The sequence below is a fragment of the Phasianus colchicus genome, chromosome 7 (genome assembly GCF_987193195.1).
Source record: "Phasianus colchicus chromosome 7, bPhaCol1.hap1.1, whole genome shotgun sequence".
NCBI classification, from domain to species: Eukaryota; Metazoa; Chordata; class Aves; order Galliformes; family Phasianidae; genus Phasianus; species Phasianus colchicus.
The window spans coordinates 17,197,765-17,222,139 of record NC_143442.1 but is presented as its reverse complement, the minus strand read 5'-3'; the positions used below and the strand labels follow the sequence as shown (position 1 = coordinate 17,222,139).

Here is a 24,375-nt window from a genome sequence, read left to right as displayed (position 1 = left end):
TATAATTTCAAGTTATTAAATCATGGGGGTTTTGAGTGCTTGATTTATTATTTTTACATTTATTTTTCCTTTTGGAATATGTTTTTTCCATATCATAACACTTCATGGTATCACATGCTCATCTTGGAGGAATTACTTCATCTTTTTAATAAGTTTTGTACGTTCATTTTGGCTTATATCTTTTTTGTTGCTAATAAATTGAAGATCAGTTCCCAGAGCTACAGTAGAAATGTAGCTAATACCCGAGATCTTCAACAAAGCAAACATTACAGTGGCACAGATTGATATGTGACCTCCTGTGAGTTGACTGTTTTTTCCTTGCTGCTAATTAGCTAATTAACACTAAAGGATGTTTGTTTGTTTGTTTTTGTCCTTCTCACTTCCTCTGTTTCTAGAAAAGCAGCAATGTGAGCAATAGTGAGCAAAAGATTCAAGCACAGCCAGGTGCTTCAGCTGACCACCCACGCCCTGTCATTATGAGACAAACTTCAACGCCAGTCCAGCGCTCTGACCCAGAACAGATCCACCAGAGCTTGCTGGCCGCAATCCGCTCTGGAGAAGCTGCTGCCAGATTGAAAAGGGTGAGTTTTCATCATTGCATCCATAACAATGAACTCATGGTGCTTCCTTCAAAATTACCATATTAATGCCTGACACTAAATGCAGTTAGCTTGGACATGAAGTGCTATGAATGAGGTCTCTTAATGGGAAGGGAGGTGGGAGGAGAGTTCAGTTTTGCAGAATGAACTGGTGAATGCATACACAGCTTTGTATGTTCATATATTCAAATAGCACAAATATATGATTTTAAGCATATGCTAAGCAGCTTCATCCTAGACTCGAATTAGCTGCAGTCTTTTCTAGTCAGGTAGATAGAAGATTTGAATATTTGTTTTTTCTAGTTATTAGACTTTATCAGTTCCCTAATTCTTTGTAAATGTATTTCAAGCTTCCTGCTTGGTATCATTAGTAAGATATTTCTCAATGTTTTGTCGATAGTCCTGGTAGGACTGTTTTCCTTCACTCCCTCAGGTAAAAATTGATGCTTGATTTCTGTCTCCTAAAATGCACTCTCCCAGGGTAAAGTAGTGCAGACTTTAAAAATCTATTGTAGATTTGTAACCAGACAATTTAATGATAGTCTGACACAAAACTCTCTTGACTCAGCATTAATATTTTGCATTCTATATTGAAGAACAATTTCTCATTGCAGAAACTTAAGGAACTCAGTAGTTTTTGTTTTCCTTCACTTCCTTTCACTTTGAAACTTGAATAAAAGCAAGTAAAGTGTTGTGGGTGGATGTGAGGGTATTTTAAAATTATTTTTAATGGAAATTTTTTATTTCCCCTACAATCAAAATACGTCAGTTGATGGGTAGATATTAGAATCGCCTGTTTTAAATAGCTGAGGTTTTGATTTAACACTGCACTGCAACAGTCTCTCTGACACTTAAAAATTTCCTGGTATTTCTATGCTGAATAGGAAAACTGTTTCCTATAACGGTTATAAGAATGAATAATTTGTCCACAGCTAGATAAGCATGCTTAACTAGTAGTCAGCAAGAGTGGTACATAATGTGCTGCAGTATTGTTTTTAGCTACTGTTTATCACTAACCACAAGCCACTTTAAAAACAGGTTAAGATGAAGCAAATACTGTATTGTTCAGAGGAGCTTAAAAAGTCATTCATGTCTCTTTCATGTTCAGCCTGATTTTTTTTTTTTGTATACCTATTTGATTGCACAAATACACATAGGCCACTCTGAAAGTAATGCCTTCTATTTATTTCCATGGAAACGACAATAGATACAAAGAACACAATAACAGTATCTAATAGAACAAATTCTCATCTACAAAACTCTATTTTTCAACATAAGTACAACCATTATCTATATGTTTTCATCAGCAATGAACAGGAACCTATAAGCTATGCTCGTTGTAATCTGCACTAGTGGAGGAGACCCACTGTCACTACTTGCGAAATGCAGCACCCACCACCTCACTGCGCTCACATCCACTGTTGGTCTCTATAAATGTTCAGCAAGAGTTGATGAATGTCAATAGATGCCATTTTTCTGCAAGGAAGATTTTAATGATACATCTTTGCTTCATATGCACTTTCACATCACACTGCTCCTCTGCTGCTACCTGCCACATGACAACAAAATGTAACAGAAGATAGGTGGGAAGGTTCAACCGTACCACCACCATCTGCCTCTGATATTATGAACCGATGTAATAAAATAGGAGGCATTGCTTTCAGAGCAGCTCTTGTACATGTATTTTGAAATATTTTTATTAAGGTATTTTTTCCAATGCATAAATACATAATACTTTTATTTATTTTGCATAGTGTATGAACTTTCTTTTATGATTCTATGGGAAACATCTACAGGCTGCACAGCAATTTGCAAGCAATTTAAAAATAAATTTGTGAAGTGCTTTTCACAAATTTTTTCAAGAGGTCTATTGTTACTGAACATACCAAAGGAAAAAAAATATTATATGGTTGTTCATTATTTTCTAATAGAGATGTTTCAGTGTCTCTTTGACCCACACAGTCCTTACCAGTCATACATGTATGTATGGTGTTACGAAGAGCAAAGTGATGACTAAAAACCTTTGTCCCCCATCCCTCTCTCACTCTCCTGGGTGGGAGATGTTCTTTCCCCATGTAGCTTCTGTAGAGACTGGGGGTGAGGACAGGAAAACCAATTAGAATGAAAGGCTGTAAGCATGTAGAAAAGCATGCTGTAATGTAGAAAGCAACAACAAAAAAAAGTGGGGGAAGATATGTCAGGTGCCTGCTTCAGTATTTACCTCTCACCATATTCTCTATTCTTTCAGCTCTGTGAGGGAGTCATTTAGTTTAAAAAAAAAAAAAAAAAAGGGGGGGGGGGGAAGCTGGCACCACTATCCAAATCCTTTTTTCCGTTTTACTTAATAAGTTGTCAGTATGCAATGCCAAGATCTGTGGCCTTTTGTGTTTCTGTCCTTTTACGTTCAATAGGACCCTCAGTAATTACGAACCTAAAATGGGTCAACTGAGGTTTCTTTTTAACTATTTTTCTCTTCAGAATGTTTTCATTTTGTTTAGTAAACTCCATGCTGTGGTACGTTGCTCGCATGGCTCTCATTAACTCCACTGGAGTTACTGGTTTAAGCAGCTACACTGAAAAGCAGATCTTTGCTATCTATTCTTAAAGTTGTTTGCTCCAAGAAACATTCCTGTGTCAGAAATGAATGTCAGATTTTGTTATAAATCAGTTCTATTCAATATTTTATTTAAAATATTTGTTTTGAATGATTTTTTCATATATTTCTTTTCAATCAGGTCTGGAGATTCACAAAAATTTACATGTTTTTAATAGTTACGCACTGAAGTTTTTGACAGAAGTGTTTGAAATTACTTAAAAACATTTAATTCTACTTCTGCAGCATATGTGCTTTATTCAGAAATGACGTAGGAGATGGTTCATTGTGTGAGAAGAGCACTAACTGAAGGAACAGCATCGCACTTTTCTTAAATTAATACCCTGTAACACACTGCAGACAGAAGCATGTTAAAAGTTAGGTTAATATTTCCTTTTTCTTTTTTTTCCCCCCATCCAGGTCGGTCCTCCATCAAACACTGTATCTGTCAATGGAAGAGCCAGGCTTAACCATTTGTGTTCCACAGAAGCGAAAGCGAATCACTAGATATTATACCAAATATTTTGCACTTTACTACTGCTTCATAGGCCACCTTAACAGTAACTACCAATTTTTGAAAGTGATTAGTATATTTTTATCAGTTGGTATAGGAATATGACACTGGGTTCCTTTGATGCCTTGGAAAAGATTATTAGAATATGTAAATTATGGTAATAATTTTCTCTATATAAAGCTGATTATGCTGCTAAAAAGGTTTAAGAGAAGGTGCAGATGAACTCTGCTTATGTTGGAATGAATGTCAAAAATTTGTTGATTTCAGCCTTCAAGACAGAACAAATGTAGCAATATGCTGAAATTACAGATTTAAAGCAATCTAAGGATTTTAGATCATTAATTTTCAATTGTGTATTGCTTTAACAGATTGTATGAATTTAAATCTACCACATGCTGCCTCCGTATTACTTTGTTTAATTAAATTTGTAATTAGTAGAAAACTATATGTGATACTTTTGTTTCTCTTTAAAAAAAAAAAAAAAAGGAAAAAAAAAGAAAAAGATTTTGTTCCTTCAGCTGACGTAGTTGGGATAAGTATTTTGGTTTTAAATCTCCTTCAATTTTTCCTGGTAGGATATATTAAAAGAAAAAAAAAAATCAGGACATAAATTATTGGAAATTTTTGTACTACTTAAACTTTTCTTAACAGTAGCACTACATGATATTTCTAATCTTCTCTTTGAGTAATTGTATATACTGTTTCCCTAGCACTCAGATGAACAATGCCTTTGGTGAACTAGATATATTTTTAAATGGTCATCAGTATATAGTTACTTATGGATAAAATGCAAATTCCAGTTTTGATACTTAATGAAATTTTAAAAATGTATAATTGGATATTTGAATAAGAATGAACTTTGGACTTGTTCATATAAAATATTTTAATCATAAAACAGCATGATAATACACTTATAAAGCATTCTTGTGTCAGAGAGCTTCTATTTATAGAGACTAAGCGTTAAATACCAAAATGGGAATGAATATATATATATAAATATATAAAAAGAAAATGCTTCCTATTATATTTTATCTATTTTGCATTTCTTGTCAAGATGAGACATTTTTGGGAGAGAGTGGATATTGGGTCACATTCATGATGAAATAGCTAGATTATGGATATGCAGCTGGGATATTTGCCATATTAAAATATTTTCTTGCTGGATTTGATTTAAATAAAAATAATTATATTTAGTTTCTATTCTTTAACAATATATTTATTTTATACTTTAGAGTCATTGTATAACTCATTTTCAGAAACTGATCTGTATGTGCATTTCAACAGGTTGTTGGTATTTTGCTGCCAGGTTTTTGTGCAATAATCTCAGAGATCCCATTACTTTTCTAGTCACAGGCTCAATTACTGATTACAAGAAAAACAGTGTTAACCTAATGCTGAAACCCTTCGAAGATTTTAGTGAATAAAGTTCATAAAGAGAACTGATGAACATGTGTTCGCTGCTGTTCTCTCGTATTTTCATACCTACAACTTAGTCCTCTGTCAGTGCATGCCACCACTTCCTTTTCCTCCTAGTTCTTGCCTCCAGTTAAGGGCTGATTCCAAGGAGAAACCTTACGTGGTAGTTCAAAAGACTTGTTTTGGGGTCTGATTGTAAAACACTGCTTCATCTTTCGCTTGAAATTATTGAGATAGAAGAGGTAGTTGCTTTCTAGCATCTAACTGGGTCGTTCTTTCTAGATTTCTTTATGTCTTGAGGGACAGTCTTGAAAATTGTAACACATTCCTAGCAATCTACAAAGCATCTGTGCTTGTGATATTTGAATTCCATTTTTTAAGCATTCCTTGTACAACACGCTGATCTATAACTGGCACAGAGAGGTTGCACAGCAAAGTAGTTGTCTTGTTTGTATCTTGGATGGGAGAGGGTTACATATTTGCTCTCAAACTTTTGTTTTCTCTGCTGGAGGTGACTAAGTCTTATCTTGTACAATGTAATCTCCATCTGTAGACTATATATTTCATTATTTCAACCAAGTGTGTGGAGTCCAAACGTTCTGGGTTTCGGGGAAAGATCAAATAACCTTGCTTTGTTGTTCTTTTATTTGCGTTTGGTTACTGTACTATTATATTTCTCAGTTCCATGTTAAAAGTATGCTGCCCTTTGATGTGAACTCCTGAAGGCAAATAAATTTGTATGTAATAGAGATTAAGACTAAAAACATCTTTCCTGAATTGTAGGGTTTCTCGTCTGTGTAACTGAACTTGCTTGGTAATTAGCTTAAATGTCTACACACAGTAGTACTGTGAAATTTGTCAATATGATTTTCTGTTACTAGCTGGCAATATTGTTTAGCAAAACTTTCCCCTTCCCCTTTCTTCCAACATATATGTAAGAGATTTTAATATTTTGCTATTATATTGCTAGAGATGCATTTTTTTCTTAAACTCTTCTATTAAAACTCTTGGTGATTAACTATGTGTTTCTTAATCGTTCAAACATGAAAACATCTTAATAATAAAGCAAGTTTTTCTAGCAACAGCAAGCCTAAGCTTGGCAGAAGTCAATTTTTGTTGTGGATGACTTATGTGCATGGAAAATATCTGTATGTTTTTGTTTTGGCCCAAGAATACTTAGTTTGGGGAATGGTACTAGAGATGTTTTCCAACACAAGGCAACTATTTCTGTCATAGCTTTTGCTGCTTTTGAACAGTAGACAAAATGTTTGGGGAAGAAAATGAAGGACTCTTCAATAAATGTTATGTTAGTATAATTGTGTAGATAAAATAACATCCTAGTAAAGACATACAGTTTCTTTTCACCATGAAACAGCAGATATTTGTATAGCACAAGAGGATCTTGCTCTGATTCTGCCTTTAAGGCTTTGTAAGTAATGGATGGCTGGGAGAAAAACTAGTAGTTAAAACAAATTTTTTAGTTATTAAAGCTTATACTTTTATTCACTCTGCAGAAGAATAAAATCAAGATGATTGATTTAATTAATACAATTAAGAAATACCTGGAAAAGGGATGCTGTTTTGATGGAAGAGCTTAATTCGTCACCAGGGAATATCTGGAAATCATCAATGGTGTCTAGAGGCCATGAGGCCAAGACAAGAGCTCTTATATTTGCAACTGAAAGATGTTAAACCACTGGATGCTGCCATTCTAGGAACTATATTTAGTAATCAGTGCCCTAGTTTTTGCTCACTACTTGTGATTTGATACTGTAGCGTATAACATGAAGATCTCTAAGACAAAGGAGTACCATCAGTCATTAAAAAGATGTGGATATGGACCATGAGACATGGGATCACACATTCTTGGTAATGGATGTTCATCACTGGTGAAAACGCATAGCTACTGGTGGTGACTATGTTAACAAGTAATGTTTTGTAGCTGAGAATTTGCTCTATCAAGCAGTGCTATTGTGCTTTTGTATCTGTTGTAGTTTCCATGGAAATAAATTGGAGGCATTACTTTAAGAGCAACCCACATATAACTGAATTGGGAAATATAAGAAGAGATTTTGCTAGTTTTAGTGACCCAAGTGTTACTCAGTAAAAAGGTGAGGGAGTTTTTTGATGAGGAAGGGGAAGCTTTACGATCAGTTTGAACTCCTCCACAAAAACATAGCTTGCTGGCTGACCTTTCCCTTGGTCCTTCTCCTTGGAGAAAATAAACTGAAATATCTAAAACGCAAAGCCTAAACTATTATTTTAATTTCATTGCGTTGGCATGATTCTTCATAGTATACCTGTGTGCCATGTATGAATTAAATATTATATTTCCTTAACAATTTAGTGTCATTTAGTGTCGCCAAAACTGGTGACAGATCACCACCTGGAATATTTAAAAGTATTTATATATCTGTCAAACACTTATCAATTTAATCATCTGATTTGTCTGCATTTTTATGCAGCAGTGGTATCTAGTTGCATTGAGTTAAGTGAACTATAAATCTGCAGAAGTCTCCTATAATTCAATTTATTGTGAAGATGAAAATGTGTAGTGTGCTATGAAATGTTCATTAAGTATTCCCTTAGTCTTCAAAGATGAGAAAGTTTACAGTTAAACTTTAAAAATAGAGCAATTGTCAGTGTAAGGGTTCTGTTTCTACTGTTGCTGTGTTCAGATGATGTCAAAGCAATGGTGCGTTGCCGTTTTACAATTCTCTGCAGATTTCTTTCTCATCTGAATTTCATATTGAACTTAAACGTTGAACAAATGTGCGATTGGTAAGATATTTTCACATCTTCGAGTGTGAAGGATCCTTGGATGTCTCACAGTATGTAGTCAGGAGGACTAATCAGATTATTAATTAATGAAATAATGTCACTTAAGGTATGCAAGGGCTTTGATTAGACATTCCCTTGCTAAATGAACTAGGACAGCACCTAAGGATGTCTATACTGGGTCAGTGATTCTTGAAATATTAAGCTGTTTCTCTTTTACTATAGTCATCACTCCTCTACAGCTGTCTCTGTTCATTTCTTAGGTGTAAATTTAAGGCTGCTCTGATTTATGAATTAGTGTGCTGCTGACACTAATGGGAGTCAAAGCTCTAAGACTCGCGTAAGAAGGTCAACATTTCTAACAAGAGAGAAAAATTAACCATTAAAGCAACTTCCCACAAAAAACTTGAATTAGTCATTATTTATATTGTATATGTGAAGATCATAAGTCATAAGCTTGATGCAGAGATTACTGCATGAGGTTATATTACGGCATAAGGTTTGATGGTTTAAAATAATATCTTACTTTCATGTAGTATTCAGATATTTAAATTCTAACAGGTAAGAATGGAAAAAAGAATAGTACACTTTTTTACATCAGTGTGCTCGTTAGAGAATTTTGCTAATTGTGAAATAATCTGATATGGAGGCCCAAAGGAGAAACCATGGAACACAGGCTATGTGAGGGCTTTACAGAAGCCTACTGGCTGATAGCCTTTACTTTCAGATAAGGATTCCACTGGTTTGAAACACCGAAACTGAAATGTGTTTGTAGATAAGTGTTTTGTACGTATCTCTTGGGCGTAGACTGTAGCACTAAAATGACATAGATGAATCTTTTGCAAATGTTGAAAGATACGGAAAATACAATTATTTAGAATACAGTTTCTCTGGAGCGCTGAGGCTTTCACCTCTGCATAATTAAATTGTCACATCATGTGAACAGACCTCTTAGACCTCCTATTTTTGTCTTCAAAGCAATCTCTCTTGTATCACACAGGGTAAACATGCTTGCTTGAAGCTTTTGCTCTGAGTACTAAGCTGGAATGACCTTGCTTAGCTTGTGATATTTAATATCATCATAGCTAGAGCAGTAAGAACACAGTAACAAAGCAGAGTGCATAGAACTTAATTTTCAAATGTGATAAAATACAAGAACAAGAATTTTAAATAATGGGCTTTCTTATGCAATACTGAACATCCACAGAGTAAAGAATTGATGCCTATCCCAGTGCAGGGGGAGATCTAAGACCACAGAAGCTGCAGAAATTGTTGAATAAATCTGGCCAACAGTGGCTATTTGCCAAGTACTAGTGTACTTAGTGTACTAGTGCTACTGCACATTAACCACTAGCAGACTTCCTAATGGTTGATATATTTCTACTGACAAAAATAATGAATAAGCTACTATTGGAGTCAACTTTGTTTCCCCCAGCTATGTATGTTTGTCTGCCTGTATGTTTCCTCTCTCCTGTATGCTCCTGAGCAAGAACTAAGACTCACTGGCTACAGTGAAAAGGTAAAGGACAAAAACATAAATCTTTAAGCAACTGTGAAATAAATTTATCTCTGATTTAACAGAAAGTGAAAATCATCTTCTGTAATATCAATGGCAATTTTCTAAATGAAATGTTTGAACTAAGCAGAAATATGGAGAGAGATGCAGTTGGTCACTTTGGCTAAACATGATTGATCTGGTCAGCAGAAACTATTCAATTTCTTCAAATGGTGCAAGTCAGTTAAATGCTTTCTGGAATCTGAAACTTACTGAGGCATACAAATATGGATCATATCAGGGTACACTTGCATTTATAATGTTCACATGCAAAGCAAGCCCCTACAGTGTGCTAAGCTGCTGCAGTTCTAAACTCCACTGCCCATGTGATGCAAAGAGGGTGAAACAAAGGCTGAAGAAGTGTATCACAAGTTATTTCCTTTTAAATTGTAGAGGACTGGGAGAAAAATGGACATCCAAGCGCTTACGTGGTCAGGTGCCTCACTTCAAGGATGAGTGCACTGTTGTTAACCCTTTTCAAAAGCTGCAGTACTGATAAGGTTAATTCTTCAACAGTACATTTGGGAAGGAGAAGCTGTTGGTGGCTGCAGAGAGAAACTACTACATTCATTCTATAACATAATTTGGTGAAGATGGGAAATATTAGTTGCCTACTACTCCATAGGCACTGCTAATTAGCACTACTAATCAGGATGGAAAGCTGTATAGCAGACCTCAAGCTTGAATCCAGCAGGAACAATTCTGTCTCAGAAAGGATAAACAAACAAACAAACAAAAAAACCCTGGTAAAAAGGAGATACTTCAGATTGATAACCTAAAAGTGTAAAGCAATTTGGGTAAGCAGGAGAATAAAACGAGATCTTTAGATAATGTAACCAATCAAGATTAAAGCAATAGTGTTGGTTTAATGATTTGTTGTTTTTTTTTTTTTTCTTTTTTTAATTTAAAGAAAGAAGTTAGAATGACATAACCATGTTTCACACACAAAAGTTGCTCCACCGGGGCAGGTGGTAATAGAGCTATCTTCAAGCAATAAATTGTTTTAACTTTAAAGAATAACAGCTGTATGGGTCAAACTGAATGTTTGCAAAGCCTATTTCTTGGTTTTTTACAATGATCAAAACTGATACTCAAGGAAAAGCATAAGATTATAGCACACACACATAGAATAATTACTCTAGCTATGATCTCAACAGTTCTTAGCACAGATAATTCCACAGTGAAAATGATTTCTATTTACTTCATAGGCCTAAAGAAGCTTTCTTGATCAAGAATTGGTTACTCATTATTTCAACTCTTGTAAACTTTGAGCAGTGACTTACCTTAATCACATTTTAACTAGAGAATTGTCTCGTTTGTTTGTAGTAAACATCCACTTTCTAGCTTTTATCCTTTCTAATTCTTTTACTGAAAGAGGCATTAATCACCAATCCCAATTCAGTGTGCTTGTGCCACGCATGTCTTTATGTACAGTAAGTGGTTTTACACAAGGGTGATTTCTTACATCATGGTTTCTGTTGTGGCATAAATGTACAGCATAGCTTTTAGGTGAGGCTTTTCCTTGTTTGAGATAAGCTGACAGTTGCAGGTTTCTAAGGCAAATAATGAAAGAAGGCTATATTCTATAATGAGTTACTTGTAGGGTACATCTGTTTCCTTCCAAGATCAACAGTTTATGAGAGGTGGTTCCGTGTAATGGTTCTAAATTGCTATGTATCATGCTGAACTGGAACTTGCTAAGTCATATTTAGTCACAGATGTGATCATCTGATTCAAAGATGGTCTTTTCAACTAGCCAGTAAACAAGAGATTTAAAAACTTAAGGTTATGGTATGTACATTGCTCAGTTTACTGTGACAGTTGTTCATTAGCTCCAACTTACAATAAAGACATCCCTTTGGCTAATATGTACCACCTTTACATAAGAATTTTCAATCAATTTTTCTGATGGAAATTTCTGTTGACCCTATTTCATGCAGGAATTGCATGAAGGTGATTATTCACCTTCCGAAATCCTTTAAAGACAAGGCTGTCATGTGAGACAGTGTCAAATGTTTTGCACAAGTCCAGGTAGATGGCATTAGTTGATCTTTTTTTATCCAATGCTGTAATGCTATCACAAAGGTCACTAAATTTGTCAGGCATGATTTGCCCTTAGTGAAGCCATGTCGGCTGTCACCAATCACCTCTTTGTTTTTCACGTGCCTTAGTATAGTTTTTAGGAGGGTCTGCTCCGTGAATTTGCCAAGCACTGAGGTGAGACTGACTGACCTGTACTTATATGTTAGAGTTCACTTGTGGAAAAACATTTTGCTAGCAGAAGCACATTGTGAGGCCTAACAGGCAAGAAAATGGGAAAAAGAGGGTGCTTTGCACAAGCTACTAACATTGCTCTGGTTTTCTCATCTCTTTTCACTCTCCATCCAACAAACTGAATATGATAGGTAATCTGGCCATAATTTGTACTCTTCTCTTTTTAAAAATAGTTTTTCCACCGTAGTGAATGACTATACTGTAAGTTAGTGTACAGCATCAGTTGAATGAAGGCCATGTACTTACCTGCATGATCACTTTTGCATAGAAATGCTGTTAGCTGTCCGGAAATCTGGAACATAGAGAATGTTTTTACTTCAAATATTTCTTCTGGTCTTATTTGCAATTAAACACAGAGTTTTTCCTAATTTTTTTTTCTGCTGATTCATTATTGACTTAATTTGTATTTCAGTGTTAAAGTGAATTATGCTTCTTTAACTGTCTTTAAATGAACTACCTTTGCAGTGGTATTTTTAGATGAACCTTTTGATACCTTTTTAATGGTACATTAAAACTTAATGAATGCTGAGTAACAGTGGAATCACTATGGAAGCACATGTGGTATCTGTATTAATACTGAACGAATGCATAATGATCAGTAAAATTTGCGTGATTTCCACATGAATCAACAGTGATGAGCTACTTAGTGGCTCACTCAATTACATCATGTTTAATTTATGTAGCATTATTTGGACATTATGTTTAAAATGTCTTTAGTAAATCATTGAGACTCTAATTGAGTCTCCATTCCAGTGAGAAATTACACTGTAAATATTAATTTCAGTTTTTTACTCAACAATTAATTTGTTGAAGCCTGTTTGCAAAGGGTCAAAATTTAATATATTATTCTCTGAAAAATGGAATCCCAGTATGAAAACAAATTACAATACCTGTTAGATTACTTCTTTTTCCTTCGTTATGCAGCAACTGGACACTGGAAAAGTATTATCTCTCTGAGCTCTGGAAATAATGGCAATACCTCAGTTGTTCTATATGACTACTGCCACTACTGTGGCAATTCACCTTCATTCAGCAGACTCAGAATTCACTCCTCTTGGGAGGCCCTTCTAGTATGTTCCTTACTCACTCTGCATATAGAGTACAGCAAGGTGGACCAAGAGCTTTGGGAGTGTGATCATGCCAGCAGCAGCCAAAGAGGGAGGGAATGTACAGAAAATGTAGATGCTATCTTTCAACTTTTCTCTCAATATCCGTCTGAGCTTATATATGGTGTCCTGTGCAGGATAAGGAAAAAAACCAAGTATTCCCACTGTTTTGATTACCTGACAGCCTCTGCAGATAAACTTAATCTTGTCTCATTTCCAAAGCATTACAAAAGTGTGAGGACCCAAAACCTCACTTCATTTTTCCTGGTTTACATTGCAATGGACTGAACATGGGCAATTGCTACCCAAGCCCTGCAGTGAAGGTTCTATAAAAGGCTGCCAGTGGCAAAAAGACTGTCAGCAGCGGTAGTCCTTCACTGCAGTACTGCTGAAGCAACAGACTTTGCAGCTACACAGGGCTGAGACTTACCAGAGGATGCCATGCAAGGCTCCATCTTTACAGACTGTCTCCACACCAAGATGTACAGACATCCAATTCCCAAGAGAAAAACAAAGAAACAAGCAAAAAGACAACCAAGTAAATAATTTTTGTAAGGGAAAAGTGTAAGTAAAATAATCACCTAATCATGCTTCAAACTTCACTAGGAACAGTAAACCCCTGCTTGGCATTCATCTTTTCCTGTCAGGTACTTATATAGAAGACAAGCTTCTGAGACACCATTTCAGTTGATCTATGCTTGAGCTGGCTTTGCAGATGATCCAAGGCAGGTCCATAGATATTCATTTACAGAGAAAGGCTGGGGTTGCCTATTTTACTCGGCTCAGTTAAACAATGATCTGAATGTGTCTGATTTTTGGCAAAAATAGCCTAGGTCTCCCACTACTCCAGAAGGAATCTTGCACTCTATTCTCTCAGGTTACTCCTTACAAGTATTTCAGGCCAATAAGTTTTTATTAAGAGCCATTTTAACCTTCTCCCTCAAACAGCTCTTCAATACATCGTAAGCTTGAGAGGTCAGTTTTCAGTTCTAAGAGGCTGTCTTGTCTAACTGCCTCAACACGGAGGACTTGTGGACAGAGAACAGGGTTTGGAGACAAAGTCCTATCAGCTATTTACAAATAAGTCCATCACTGTATTTTTAGCTTCTGCAAATTTCGTATGCTAGCTGCTAGCATTAGGCACTGCATCCAGTTGATTCGGTTATAGAGAATTTATCATCTGTGAATACATGAAACTATCATTTTAATCTGGTTCTTTTTGATTTACTATGAGACAATCTGATAACTGGAAAGGCATCTAGCAAACAGCTGACCAACAATTTTGGTAGAAGAAGTGTGGAGAAAAAACTTTACAATGATAGCAATCATAACAATAGCTGTTCTCATTTCTCTGGATTGCTGAAAAATGCAAATTCAGACCTTTAATAATTGCAGCCCAGGCTTTCATTTCTGACAGCAAAGTGAAAGAGAAAAAAAAATCTTTCCATCCTTGGAAGATGTAAAAGAGGCTATCAGCTCCTTTAAAAAAAATCACTTCATTTTGTTAGAAGAATTTAATAAATTAAGAGAGAAAAAATACTTATGAAGAACCTTTTCATTTTGCTTTAAAATGTCTTTTTTTTCATTTATGTTGATCACTTCAATGACTCTGTTCTCATGATTTGGGAATTCTGTGCTGTGCTAATTTAATTCAGCTTTAATTTGAATTGAATAAAATATTGGCTAGTCATCTAACTATGATGAAAAAATACACATACAGCTTAAACAAAGTGTTTGAAATATACAAAAAAAATCTGTAATACACTTCAATATACACCTAATAGATTTTAATGGTATAATTATTTCTGATTTGTTATGTAGCTATATATATTTTAGAGACTGCTGTGTAGAATGTATTTTAAAATAAAACATAATGAGGGTATAATACTATATTCGTTGAAATAACATTAATATAAAAAATGTTACAAGAAAATGATGGAATGTATGCCTTTGACTACATGGTGACTTCACAAACATACTTCACAGCAAATTAGACTTCCTTCACTGGTGTTGTGGTTACAATGATATAATTCATGTTTCATAACTCTGAAGAAATAATGAAGGCATTGTAACCAGAAATGTGTCAATTTGAATAAATTTATTATGAATTGCTTTGGTTTTAAAAGCTCCCAATATGTTATAATAGAAGCCTACGTCCTTGCTTGAGAGGCAGCCAAACTATCTGTAGAAAATGGGTTTTTAATGTCTTAAGAAATTACTTAGTGGTAAATTTTCCTTTCAAATAAGTAAAAGGAGAAATGTTCTGTAAATGCTATCCTAATAAAAGAGATTGGAATATACGTTTCTTTTAAAGCCACTTTGAAAGAAGACTGGTGTCATATTTAGATGGTAAATTCTTACTGCTCATGGAAACTCAAAACACTGTGGAAACTGTACACCCATTTTTGCCTGAATCTAAGTTGCAATGAAGCAAAACAGCCTGTGCAAAAATTAACCCTATTCACTGATTGGTGAACTGCATTAAATTTGTGCTGAATGCAATACACCATGGGCTACTTCCAGGTATACTGAAAAATAGCTACTCCCACTAAAATCACAAAGGCTCATGGAAAGTAAATAATAATTTAGGCAAGGCACCTAATATGCACCACGTTTGAAGGCTGTTCTGAAAGTAATGCCTCCTGTTTCACTATGTTGGCTCACAACATAATATCTCCTGTTTTATTATGTTGGCAGATGTTGATGGTGGTATGGCAATAGAGGTTGAACCTTCCCACCAATACTCTATTACATTTTATGTGACACACGTAACAGAGGGGCAGTCTGACAAAATGGCATCTGACATGGAAGTGTGTATGAAATGAAGGTGTGTCAATGAATTCTTCCATGCAGAAAAAATGGCACCCATTGACATTCACCGATGCTCGCTGAACATTTCTGGAGACCAAACAGTAGATGTGAGTACAGTGAGGTGGTGGGTGGTGCGTTTCAACAGCAGTGTCAGTGACATGAAAGATAAACCACGTTCCAGATGGGCAAGCAGATTTTTATGAGTTCAAAACGCAGGCTCTTGTTCATCGCTGCTGAAAATGCACAGATAATAGGGGAGACTATGTTGGAAAATAATGTTTTGTAGCTGAGAATTTGCTCTATCAAATAGTGTTATTGTGCTCTTTGTAACTGTTTTAGTTTTCATGGAAATAAGTAGGAGGCATTACTTTCAGAGTAATGTATGTATGTTTGAATGATTAGGACGTTTCAGTGGCACAATCTAGCTTTTCTGATTTCTTGGCCAGAGGCCTATGAAATTTTTCTATTTGCAATGTTAACATTAGTATTATTCAAAAAAAAAAAAAAAAAAAAAAGCTTTTAAAATAGACTGGCTATTGAACAACTCCAGAGCACTGCTTCAATAGACCTGAAAGCAAAGGAAAATATACTTTGTATTTGCAGCTCAATGCAGAATCACCTTTTAGACCAGCCTTAGAGATTACTGTCAGGAGTACTGAAGTATTAATATATTTTGCCTTCTTTATTTTTAGAAAGAAGAAACCTTAATAGTTATAAAGGAGGATGGCCTGATTGCTAGAGTACTAATTTTGGACTTGGGAGTTTGCATTCCTTGCTCAGCCACAAATTCCACTAGATCTTTTGAAAGTCACTTAGCAAATTAATTGCACTGTCAAATTTGAGTTACTTAAGTCAGGAGAGACTTCTCCCTAGTTTTCCAGTGTAGTCACAGGATACAAAAAGTTCTTCTGGAATGGCTGTCAACACTAAGAGCCATAGTTGCTTTTAGTCGAACTCTGGAGTTCTGTCTCTCTCCCTGTGTTAAATCACCTCACTGCTCTGGTATCATGTGTAAAGTCAGATACTCTAAATACCTACTTACTGCTAGTTTTTAAAGACATTAGGGCACATAAAAGTGCAAACATTTACTCATCTACATGAAGGGAACAAATGCACTAAAATGTTAGGTGTAATGATTTTGTGATAATTATGCTCATAATAAGTGCTGAGGTTGTTGTTACATAGTGTTCCTAAATTTTGCATGAATAACTTTTTAATGTAAAAACTTCCAACTGCTCAGCACAATGCTTTTAAAACATGAACAGTGGGTTTCTTTTTAAAGGTTTATTCCATACTGTACTCCCTGAATATGGATTTCTTGGAAAAACTTTTCAGACAGAGCAAACACCGTTTCTTTGTGTTAACCTTGTGGGATTTATTCATCACAAAGAGTCCTAAATGCTCTATCAGGTGATGTATTAAGATAGTGGCAGATACTATCCAATATTTGCAGTACCTTAGGAATTCCAGCTGGTCAGATAAATGTTTGTTTGTTTTACTTTCTGTTACTTGGGAGCAGTGTAATTTCTGCATCGTTAAAGTCCAGCAAAGCTTTCCAGAGACCATTTTCAAAGCATTTTAAATTGCACAAGCACAGGTATGTTGATTTAAAACTGCTTTGCTGTGTTAGGCCTGGTGCAAATTTGTGGGTGCAAATCTGGGCTATGTTATTCTAATGACTTTTGAAGAAAAAAAATTTGAAGAAAAAAATTAGTAGAATTTCATTTAGTTTCATAAGTTCATAGACAATGCATATTGTGAGCTGCATGTTGGAGAAGCAGAGAAGAAACATTGTTTCTTCTCTGTAAAATTTAGCCACCTAAACACAAGTCTCTGCTGCCATATTTAGTGTCCAAGAATAGCTAAAACACACACTGGGCTGTCACATATGACAGTGGATGAACATGAAACTCATCTCTCCCTAGGACAAGGTAGAATAGGTATCTAAATTAGTAGTAGAAGCCTGCATTTAGGTAGATGAGTCACTGTACATCATTTTTTTCCAAAATACATAATTCATTTTGACTATAAATTTCTTGTACCAAACTTGTACTTTGATAGCAGAATTTAAATACTAACCTATGTGAGTCTGACCACATATATATATATATATATATATAATTTTGCCCCAAATAGCTCCACATCTCCCTTCCCCCTCATGTGTATCAGAAGGTAAGCTTTTGTATTGTTGCTTCAGAGTCCTTGGTAGCAGCTCACAAATGGCTGGGATTTAGGAATGGTGTGGCTGTATGTAAAAGGTCTCCTTTTAGCACTACCTCCCTTGGTGGTTTGGTTTGGTTTTGTTTGTTTTACTTAATGCTTGTATTTTGTTTCCCCATCTACAAAATGACTACTGTTAAAAGATCTTTAATCTGATCTCCCAACATGTCATCTCACCTGAATTTCTGTGCTCCGGATTAACACAAGTGGTCTCAGACAGAGTAGTAACATGCACCCTTCCTTCCATAGTAAATATGTTTGCGTACAATATTCTGACGATACAAACGGCCAGAAATTGTGTTTTCTCTTTGTATAAGGTAGAGTTCTAGAAAAGAGGATACAAAAAGTATCAGTAATACTCTACTGTTGTGAAATACTACTTTTAAAATTTAACTACATATTTTTTCAGCTATGTGATATTTAAAGTTGTTCACTGTTCGGAGTATTTATTCCAGAGGGACTAAGAAAACATTAGTTATCACAAATGTATCCAAGGGATTAATAGGAACAGAGAAATGTATTCAAATAAAACTGTTTCTTCCACTGCAATACTGTAATTACAAGCATTTGGCAGTGCCATTAGTTCCCTGACACTTGACAATTCTCTTCCACAAATAATAACCGTGGCAGTATATTATGCAGTTCATCCATTCATAACTACACAAAAGATTACATGTAGCCTCCTGGATTTAGACCTGTTAGATGAATGCTTATTGAACGTAATCCATCCACATGTAACATTCACCTGGATCTTTCACGGTTCTATTTAGAATGGAACTTTGTGTCCTAAAGATTTTCAAGGTTGGCCACTGCAAATCACATCAGCTAGTGTACAGTCTATTGTAGATGCTGCTGAATGATTGTTTTCATACAACTTTAGACTGAGGGAGCAGAAGCCGGTATGTCATTTTGTCTGACCTGCATCTGACAGCCCCTGCATAACACCCAGTCAGCCCTATACCAAACCTCAATTTTCGTGTTTAGCTACAAAGACCTATTTCTAAAATCATTAGCTCTCGTTTTGTTTTGATTGATCATCCTCAAAACCCTGCAATGAATTTAATTCTGTTCTTGTGTTGCAGTTCAAGAGGACATTCCAGCGGGGAGATATTCTGGTCTGAGGACAAAGCTGTCACAGGAAATCACAGAACTTGCTATTGAAAAAGCAAACATTGTTGTCAAAGCTAGAGGTAAAATCCACCCCTAAACTCAAGTTTCTTACAAAAGTACACTTAAGTATTCACACTTTTCAATGGGGAAAAATCCCAAGCCCAAACTAAGTAACAAAACACAGCACAAGTCTGCTTCTTGATAGTAAGTGTAGAAGGAGAACATTAAGTCGGGGGAAGCATTACTGTGCTGTGGTTTGTGCAAGCATGCATACAGGAGGGAGGTTTCAGATTAGTTTGAAGAGCAGCTTCTGGAAACTACTGGGCTCGGCATTACTGATTTAATCCCTTGGAACCTTTTCCTTATCTACAATGAGAGATACACATTTTAGCAGTAATTCTAAACCTAACATTCAATATCAGCTATAACAACGGGCAAAACAAAACTCCTACAAAACATTCAACCACAGATAAACTTTCAAAGAGTTACGCATGACTGCCAAAAAGTTAACTACTGATACCTCTGAGTGTTCATGGGATAAATTTGGCTCTCTTGAAGTACTGCTCAAACAGATGGGCCAATTGTCAAAGCTAAAATGAGCACCCAAAGTGCTCAAGAAGGCGCAATGACAGCGCCACGGTTCCTGATTTTAGGACCACAAGGAAGAAAACTTAATGCGTATTCAGCATATTCTGAGTGCATTGATACAATGAAGTCACAAAAATTACAGCTGGAAGAGGAAACACTACACTGTAAGTAGTAGAGATAAGACTTGAACATGGTTATAGCCTTGCACTGTAAAAATGAAGCTACTTATGTTGGCTCAACCTAGTAGGTTCAGTAGAAACAATTCTTTGCTATTGCTTCGTTGACACAAGATGGTGTAAAGGTGTGGTACTGATTTTCTATGCAGAACCATCTTTAAGAAATTATAGTCACATTTTTTAGACAAGTTTAATAAAAAATCAGACAAAATACTTTGATTAAAACAAGGGGTAATATTTGGAAGGGGGAAATAAAAAAAAATCCAATTAAAATCCTTCACAATTTTTAGAGATAATCACAGATAGTTTGGATTTTTTTAAACTTTGTCAGTAATAACTGTGAAAGTTTACTCTAATTAAAGGCATAATTTTATCATATTAATCAAGTGCTGTGGTTCTAAATAGCATATGGGCTTTTGAGAACTGAAGAGCTTGATTTTCTGAAAGTGGGGTGCATACTGAATAGCTTGAATCTGTTTTTCAGGATGTATTTTTAATTTTACTTGAGAAACACCTGGATCTCACTAGGATAATAAAAAACTGACATTTTTTAGAGAGAAAACAAACCTACTGAGTTGAAGATTGAAGAACGCCCAGACTTTAGGCTTTGAGGAAATGTAAGTCTTGGCTTCTGCAGTAGAATAGCCCTCATTCTAAGTATCAAAAAGTAGACTAGGCAGCTTAGGTATGTTCATGACAAAAATGAAGCCAATTCACCCAATTCAAGAAGTATTCTGGTGCTGGGACTTAGCAGAAATCTGCTAGCCTTTTATTACCAGCAGTATTAGTTGTTCGTCCATCACTGGGTTTGTACATGTTCAAAGAGAGAATTAAAATGTTACTCTCAAACAGAGTCCAGGTCAAATGCTCTCATATTTCTTCAGTGAAACTCTGGCAATATCTCTTACAGCTGTTCGAAAGGAGAAAGTAAGGCAGAAGAAACTAATTCCACATTCTCATCTACACAATGCTTCCTATGCTATGCTGAAGCATTCCCTTAGGTCTTCCTGTGCCTCAGCTTTGTGATGACTGCATTTTCTCGTTTGTGCACAGAAAGCAGAAGGCACAAGGATGGTCTACAAGAAGACTGTTTCTTAAATTACTACATTCAAGTGAAATTATAACAGCATTTCATTTTTTTAAAAATCTTTTTATACAAGAGGCCTTTTGCTGCCGTAACCTAGCAAAGTTATTTTGAAACAAGTAAATATTTATTTGATAATATTCTAACTGTGTTGTTCTGTTTACTTTCCATTTAAAAACAATTACGTGATGAAGCCTAAAGCACAAAAGTCTACCATGTACATCAATTTGTAGCTATAAAATAAGTTGTCCAAATAGGGTGAAAACCTCAAAACATACTTTCCTTTCCTGGATGAACTTTTTAAAACCTGATAGCTGCTTGAAGGTTCTTATCTCTTCCTGAGCCCAGTTTTCCACCCAGAACACACACATAGTTGTCCTTCCTCCTAATCTTCTGAAGAAAGTGAGGCTTTGTATGCTACATACATATTTACAAGCAAATCAGTTGGACAGAATTAGTCTGGCCTGTGCAAATGTATAAAAGGATAGCTCTTAGCAAGCAACAAACAAATCAAATCAATCATCTGACAGTGTAAAATTCCGGATCCGTTTGCCAGTCTCTGTATATAAGAATTCTCAATCAACTCACACTTGTGCTTCTGCTGTCAGCAGAACACAGAATGAACTGTTCTGAAGACAAGGGATCCTTAGTTTCATTGAAAAAAAAAAAAAAAAAAAAAAAAGTCCTGCAAAATCATCTGCAACTCAGCTAAAATGAAAACTGTGATTATTGCTTCTATTTCAGGAAAAAAAAGCATATCATCTTTCTCCAATTCAAAATTTTGGCTTGTGTGTGAGGATTTCTTCAGCGGGCTCAGGAAAACAGAAGAACACGTTTATCCCAAAGCACCCTCTATTCGCACCAGTCGGAGATGTCCGCTCCGCTGCTGAGCGAGCTGAGGAAAATCAGGTTTCTACACACAGCTGTTTCTGCCAGGGCTTGAGCCCAACCTCTGAATTATTTTACCTTTCTATCCTATTCAAAGGCTTACGTGATGTTACGCATTCCGCTTCGTGCTGTGAAACTGTTCTTCACGCAGCGAGGGGGTATTTTTATTGAGTAACAGGACACGAACAGCCGCGGAGCCGCCGCATGGACGGCATCGCGCGCAGCTGAAGCGGAGCCGGCGCTTCCCCACGAGCAGCAGAGCTGCCCGCACCCTTCCCGCGCTGCGCCGGGGAGCCGAGGCCGAGCGCGCGCCCTCGGCCCGGCTGGGAACGCAGCTCTTCCCCAGGCCGCTGCTCGGCGTTAAGGTAACGGCTTCATTTCCCGGCTTCGCTCGCTCCGCGTTTCTGCGAGGCGTCCTCGTCAATTCCCGACCTCGCAGAGGCACCGGGCAGCTCGGCTGATGACCTGCAAGGCGCTGGGAACGCTGCCGGGCGGGCCGGCCGCAGACGGCGGCAGCGGCGGGTCCCACCGCGGCACGAGGGGCGGCCGAGGCGCCGCAGACAGCGATGGGGGAAGCGTTACCTCAGCGACCGGGCGCAGAGGCCGAGCCCCGCGGCGGGCGGTACCCCGGGCCGCGGCCGCCGTCGGGCGCCGCTCGGCCGCGCGCCGCCCCTCCCGCAGCGACGGCCCGTCCCGATCCCGATGCGCCGAGGGGGGCGGCCGACGCCGGGGCCGCGCACCTGCCCGCGCCGCCCGGCCCCGCCGCCACGGAGGAGGCGGCCGGCGGGGCGCGCGGGTCGCCGCCTCCTCCTCCCCCTGCCCGCCGCGGCGCGGAGCCGGCGGCCGCCCGCCCCCGCCGCCGCCCGCGCACGTGTGTGCCGGGGAAGGCGCTCGGTACGGGCTCGCCGCCCGGGCGGCGCTTACCCCCCTCCCCTCCACCTCCTCCCTCCTCCGCGGCAGAGCAGCCTCCGCCCGCGCGCAGCCGGGACGTCCCCGCCGCCGATGGCCGCCCCGTGGCCCGCCGCGCCGCCCGGCGCCGGGCGGGCGGCAGAGCCCGCGGGCGGCGGCTCTCGCGGCGCGGTGCGCTCCCCGAGGCCGCTGCCCCGGGCTCCGAGCGGGGAGCCGCCGCCGCCCCCCGACAGGTGAGGCTTTGCGACGCCGGCAGGGCGCTGCGGAGGGAGGGGCGGCCCGGCACGGCTCGCGCGGGGTGCGAAGTTGCCTGGCGGTGCTGCGGGCGCTCGGCTCCGCTGCGACGGGGGCTGGCGCCGAGGGGAGACGTAAAGGCGGGCGGGAGGGCTCCCGGCCCCAGCTCCTCGCCCGGGACGCGCTGAAAAGTTGCGAGGTGAGGTTATACGGAATGCGGTCGATGCGGAGCATCTCCCGCTGTCCCCTCTTCTTAAAAGGGGTTTCTCAGTTTGAGGTGAGGACAGGCGGCGTTGCCCGCGCACAGCGAAGCGAGCCGCTCCTCGACAGGCAGCGGCTGCGGGCAGCGCCGGGCGGGGCGAGCTCTGTTCGTGCCGCCGGGCTGGGACCGCTAGGGCTGGCCGTTCAAGGCATGGAGCTCCGGTTTTGAGCGAGGAACGTGTGACTGGGCTTTTCATGGCGCATCTGATCGGTTTTGGCGGACTGGAGTTCAGGATGTATGGAAAGACCGCATACGATAGATAGTTTCTACTCTTTTTTAGTGCTTAGTACCACTTTAAGTGAAGGTTCTGCGTGGGTTTCCATTAAGAGAACCATTGCTGTTCCACACTGTTACCGAACTCTGATGGTTTTCTACACTTTTATACCAACCAGTATGCAACGTCCAGAATAACAGTGGTGACTGTACTAAATACTAAGCTTGGAGCTATCAGCTCACACGTGCAGAAGGAACTAGTTACGTGTTGGCAGGTAGCTGCCAGCGCAAATACTGGGGTGTTTTGGGTCCTGCTCCCCAAATGAAATCAAGCAGAAAAAGTGCTCCTTGGTATTTTCTGTGTAAGACAGCCATGTCCTGTAGTGCAGCAGCATCATCACCATGTTATTAATGTAATGTTTTGAGCCAGTGCCTAATGGAGCTCTTCTGCAAGTACAGTAGCGATTATCTGCCCAACTCTTGCAAGTGCTGCTTGCTGATATTTGTGACACAATTAGATTTAAGTCGCCAGAAACTACTGAGACATTTGTATTGTGGTGGAGCTATGGAGATTCAAAGGCAAAAGTAATTGGAGACAGAAATGAGTGTACTGCTCTGCGCTGTTCTGTCTTGTCAATCACTTTGACTCCTGATTCTGGAGGAAAAAAAAGTTTCTATTTGATTAATACGCAGTTGTGATGTGCTTGGGAAGTATTACTGAGAAGTTACATGCATCCGCTGTTGTAATATTTGTACATAGGGAATGGCATGAATACAGGAACAACAAAATATTTACCAATGTCCTTAGGAGCCAATGTAAATATATCCATGCTCTTACTCTGCAAAGACTTAGCTGTATTCAAACAACTTTATATTCAGAGCTGAACACTTGGATTGCTTTCAAGTAGAATTAAGTACTGTATGTTAATAGATTCAGCCTACTGATTAAAAAATAACCACACAAAAAGCTAATTGCTGCAACCAGCAACTATTGGGGTACTGGTGCCGTAGCATGGCGGGCAATGTAGTTGATTACTGCAATTTT

At 38.3% G+C, this 24,375-nt stretch overlaps 2 protein-coding genes and 2 long non-coding RNA genes across 10 annotated transcripts in view; 3 read left to right on the top strand and 1 right to left on the bottom strand.

Annotated features, from left to right (window-relative positions):
• The window catches only part of COBLL1 (cordon-bleu WH2 repeat protein like 1), a 77,007-nt gene extending 72,306 nt beyond the window's left edge, over nucleotides 1-4,701 (top strand). For all 4 annotated transcript variants that reach the window (XM_090143878.1, XM_031599547.2, XM_031599546.2 and 1 more), the window contains 2 exons: nucleotides 396-581; nucleotides 3,613-4,701. In XM_090143878.1, the coding sequence (XP_090000004.1) occupies nucleotides 396-581; nucleotides 3,613-3,699 (273 nt within the window). In that variant the 3' untranslated portion in view covers nucleotides 3,700-4,701. The remainder of the gene's footprint in view (nucleotides 1-395; nucleotides 582-3,612) is intronic.
• LOC116232910 (uncharacterized) lies at nucleotides 850-22,312 on the bottom strand. 2 transcript variants are annotated; one of them, XR_016468224.1, is made up of 7 exons: nucleotides 21,816-22,312; nucleotides 18,044-18,191; nucleotides 13,266-13,299; nucleotides 12,817-12,964; nucleotides 12,620-12,689; nucleotides 11,976-12,021; nucleotides 850-2,690 (listed from the first exon to the last, which is right to left on the bottom strand). It is a non-coding gene; the product is annotated as an uncharacterized LOC116232910 (long non-coding RNA). The 2 variants fall into 2 exon arrangements; XR_016468225.1 differs by lacking the exon at nucleotides 12,817-12,964.
• Nucleotides 15,021-21,491, top strand: LOC149917242 (uncharacterized). The gene is made up of 3 exons (XR_016468226.1): nucleotides 15,021-15,753; nucleotides 18,949-19,056; nucleotides 20,225-21,491. It is a non-coding gene; the product is annotated as an uncharacterized LOC149917242 (long non-coding RNA).
• A 252-nt stretch (nucleotides 22,313-22,564) lies between the features above and the next one.
• Nucleotides 22,565-24,375, top strand: part of GRB14 (growth factor receptor bound protein 14) — a 64,595-nt gene continuing 62,784 nt past the window's right edge. The window contains exon 1 of one of the 3 annotated variants that reach the window (XM_090143881.1): nucleotides 22,565-22,854. In XM_090143881.1, coding sequence (XP_090000007.1) covers nucleotides 22,715-22,854 — 140 coding nt within the window. In that variant the 5' untranslated portion in view covers nucleotides 22,565-22,714. Of the gene's footprint in view, nucleotides 22,855-23,092; nucleotides 23,916-24,375 lie in introns of those variants that run through there. The other 2 variants (XM_090143882.1, XM_090143883.1) reach the window with 2 other exon arrangements.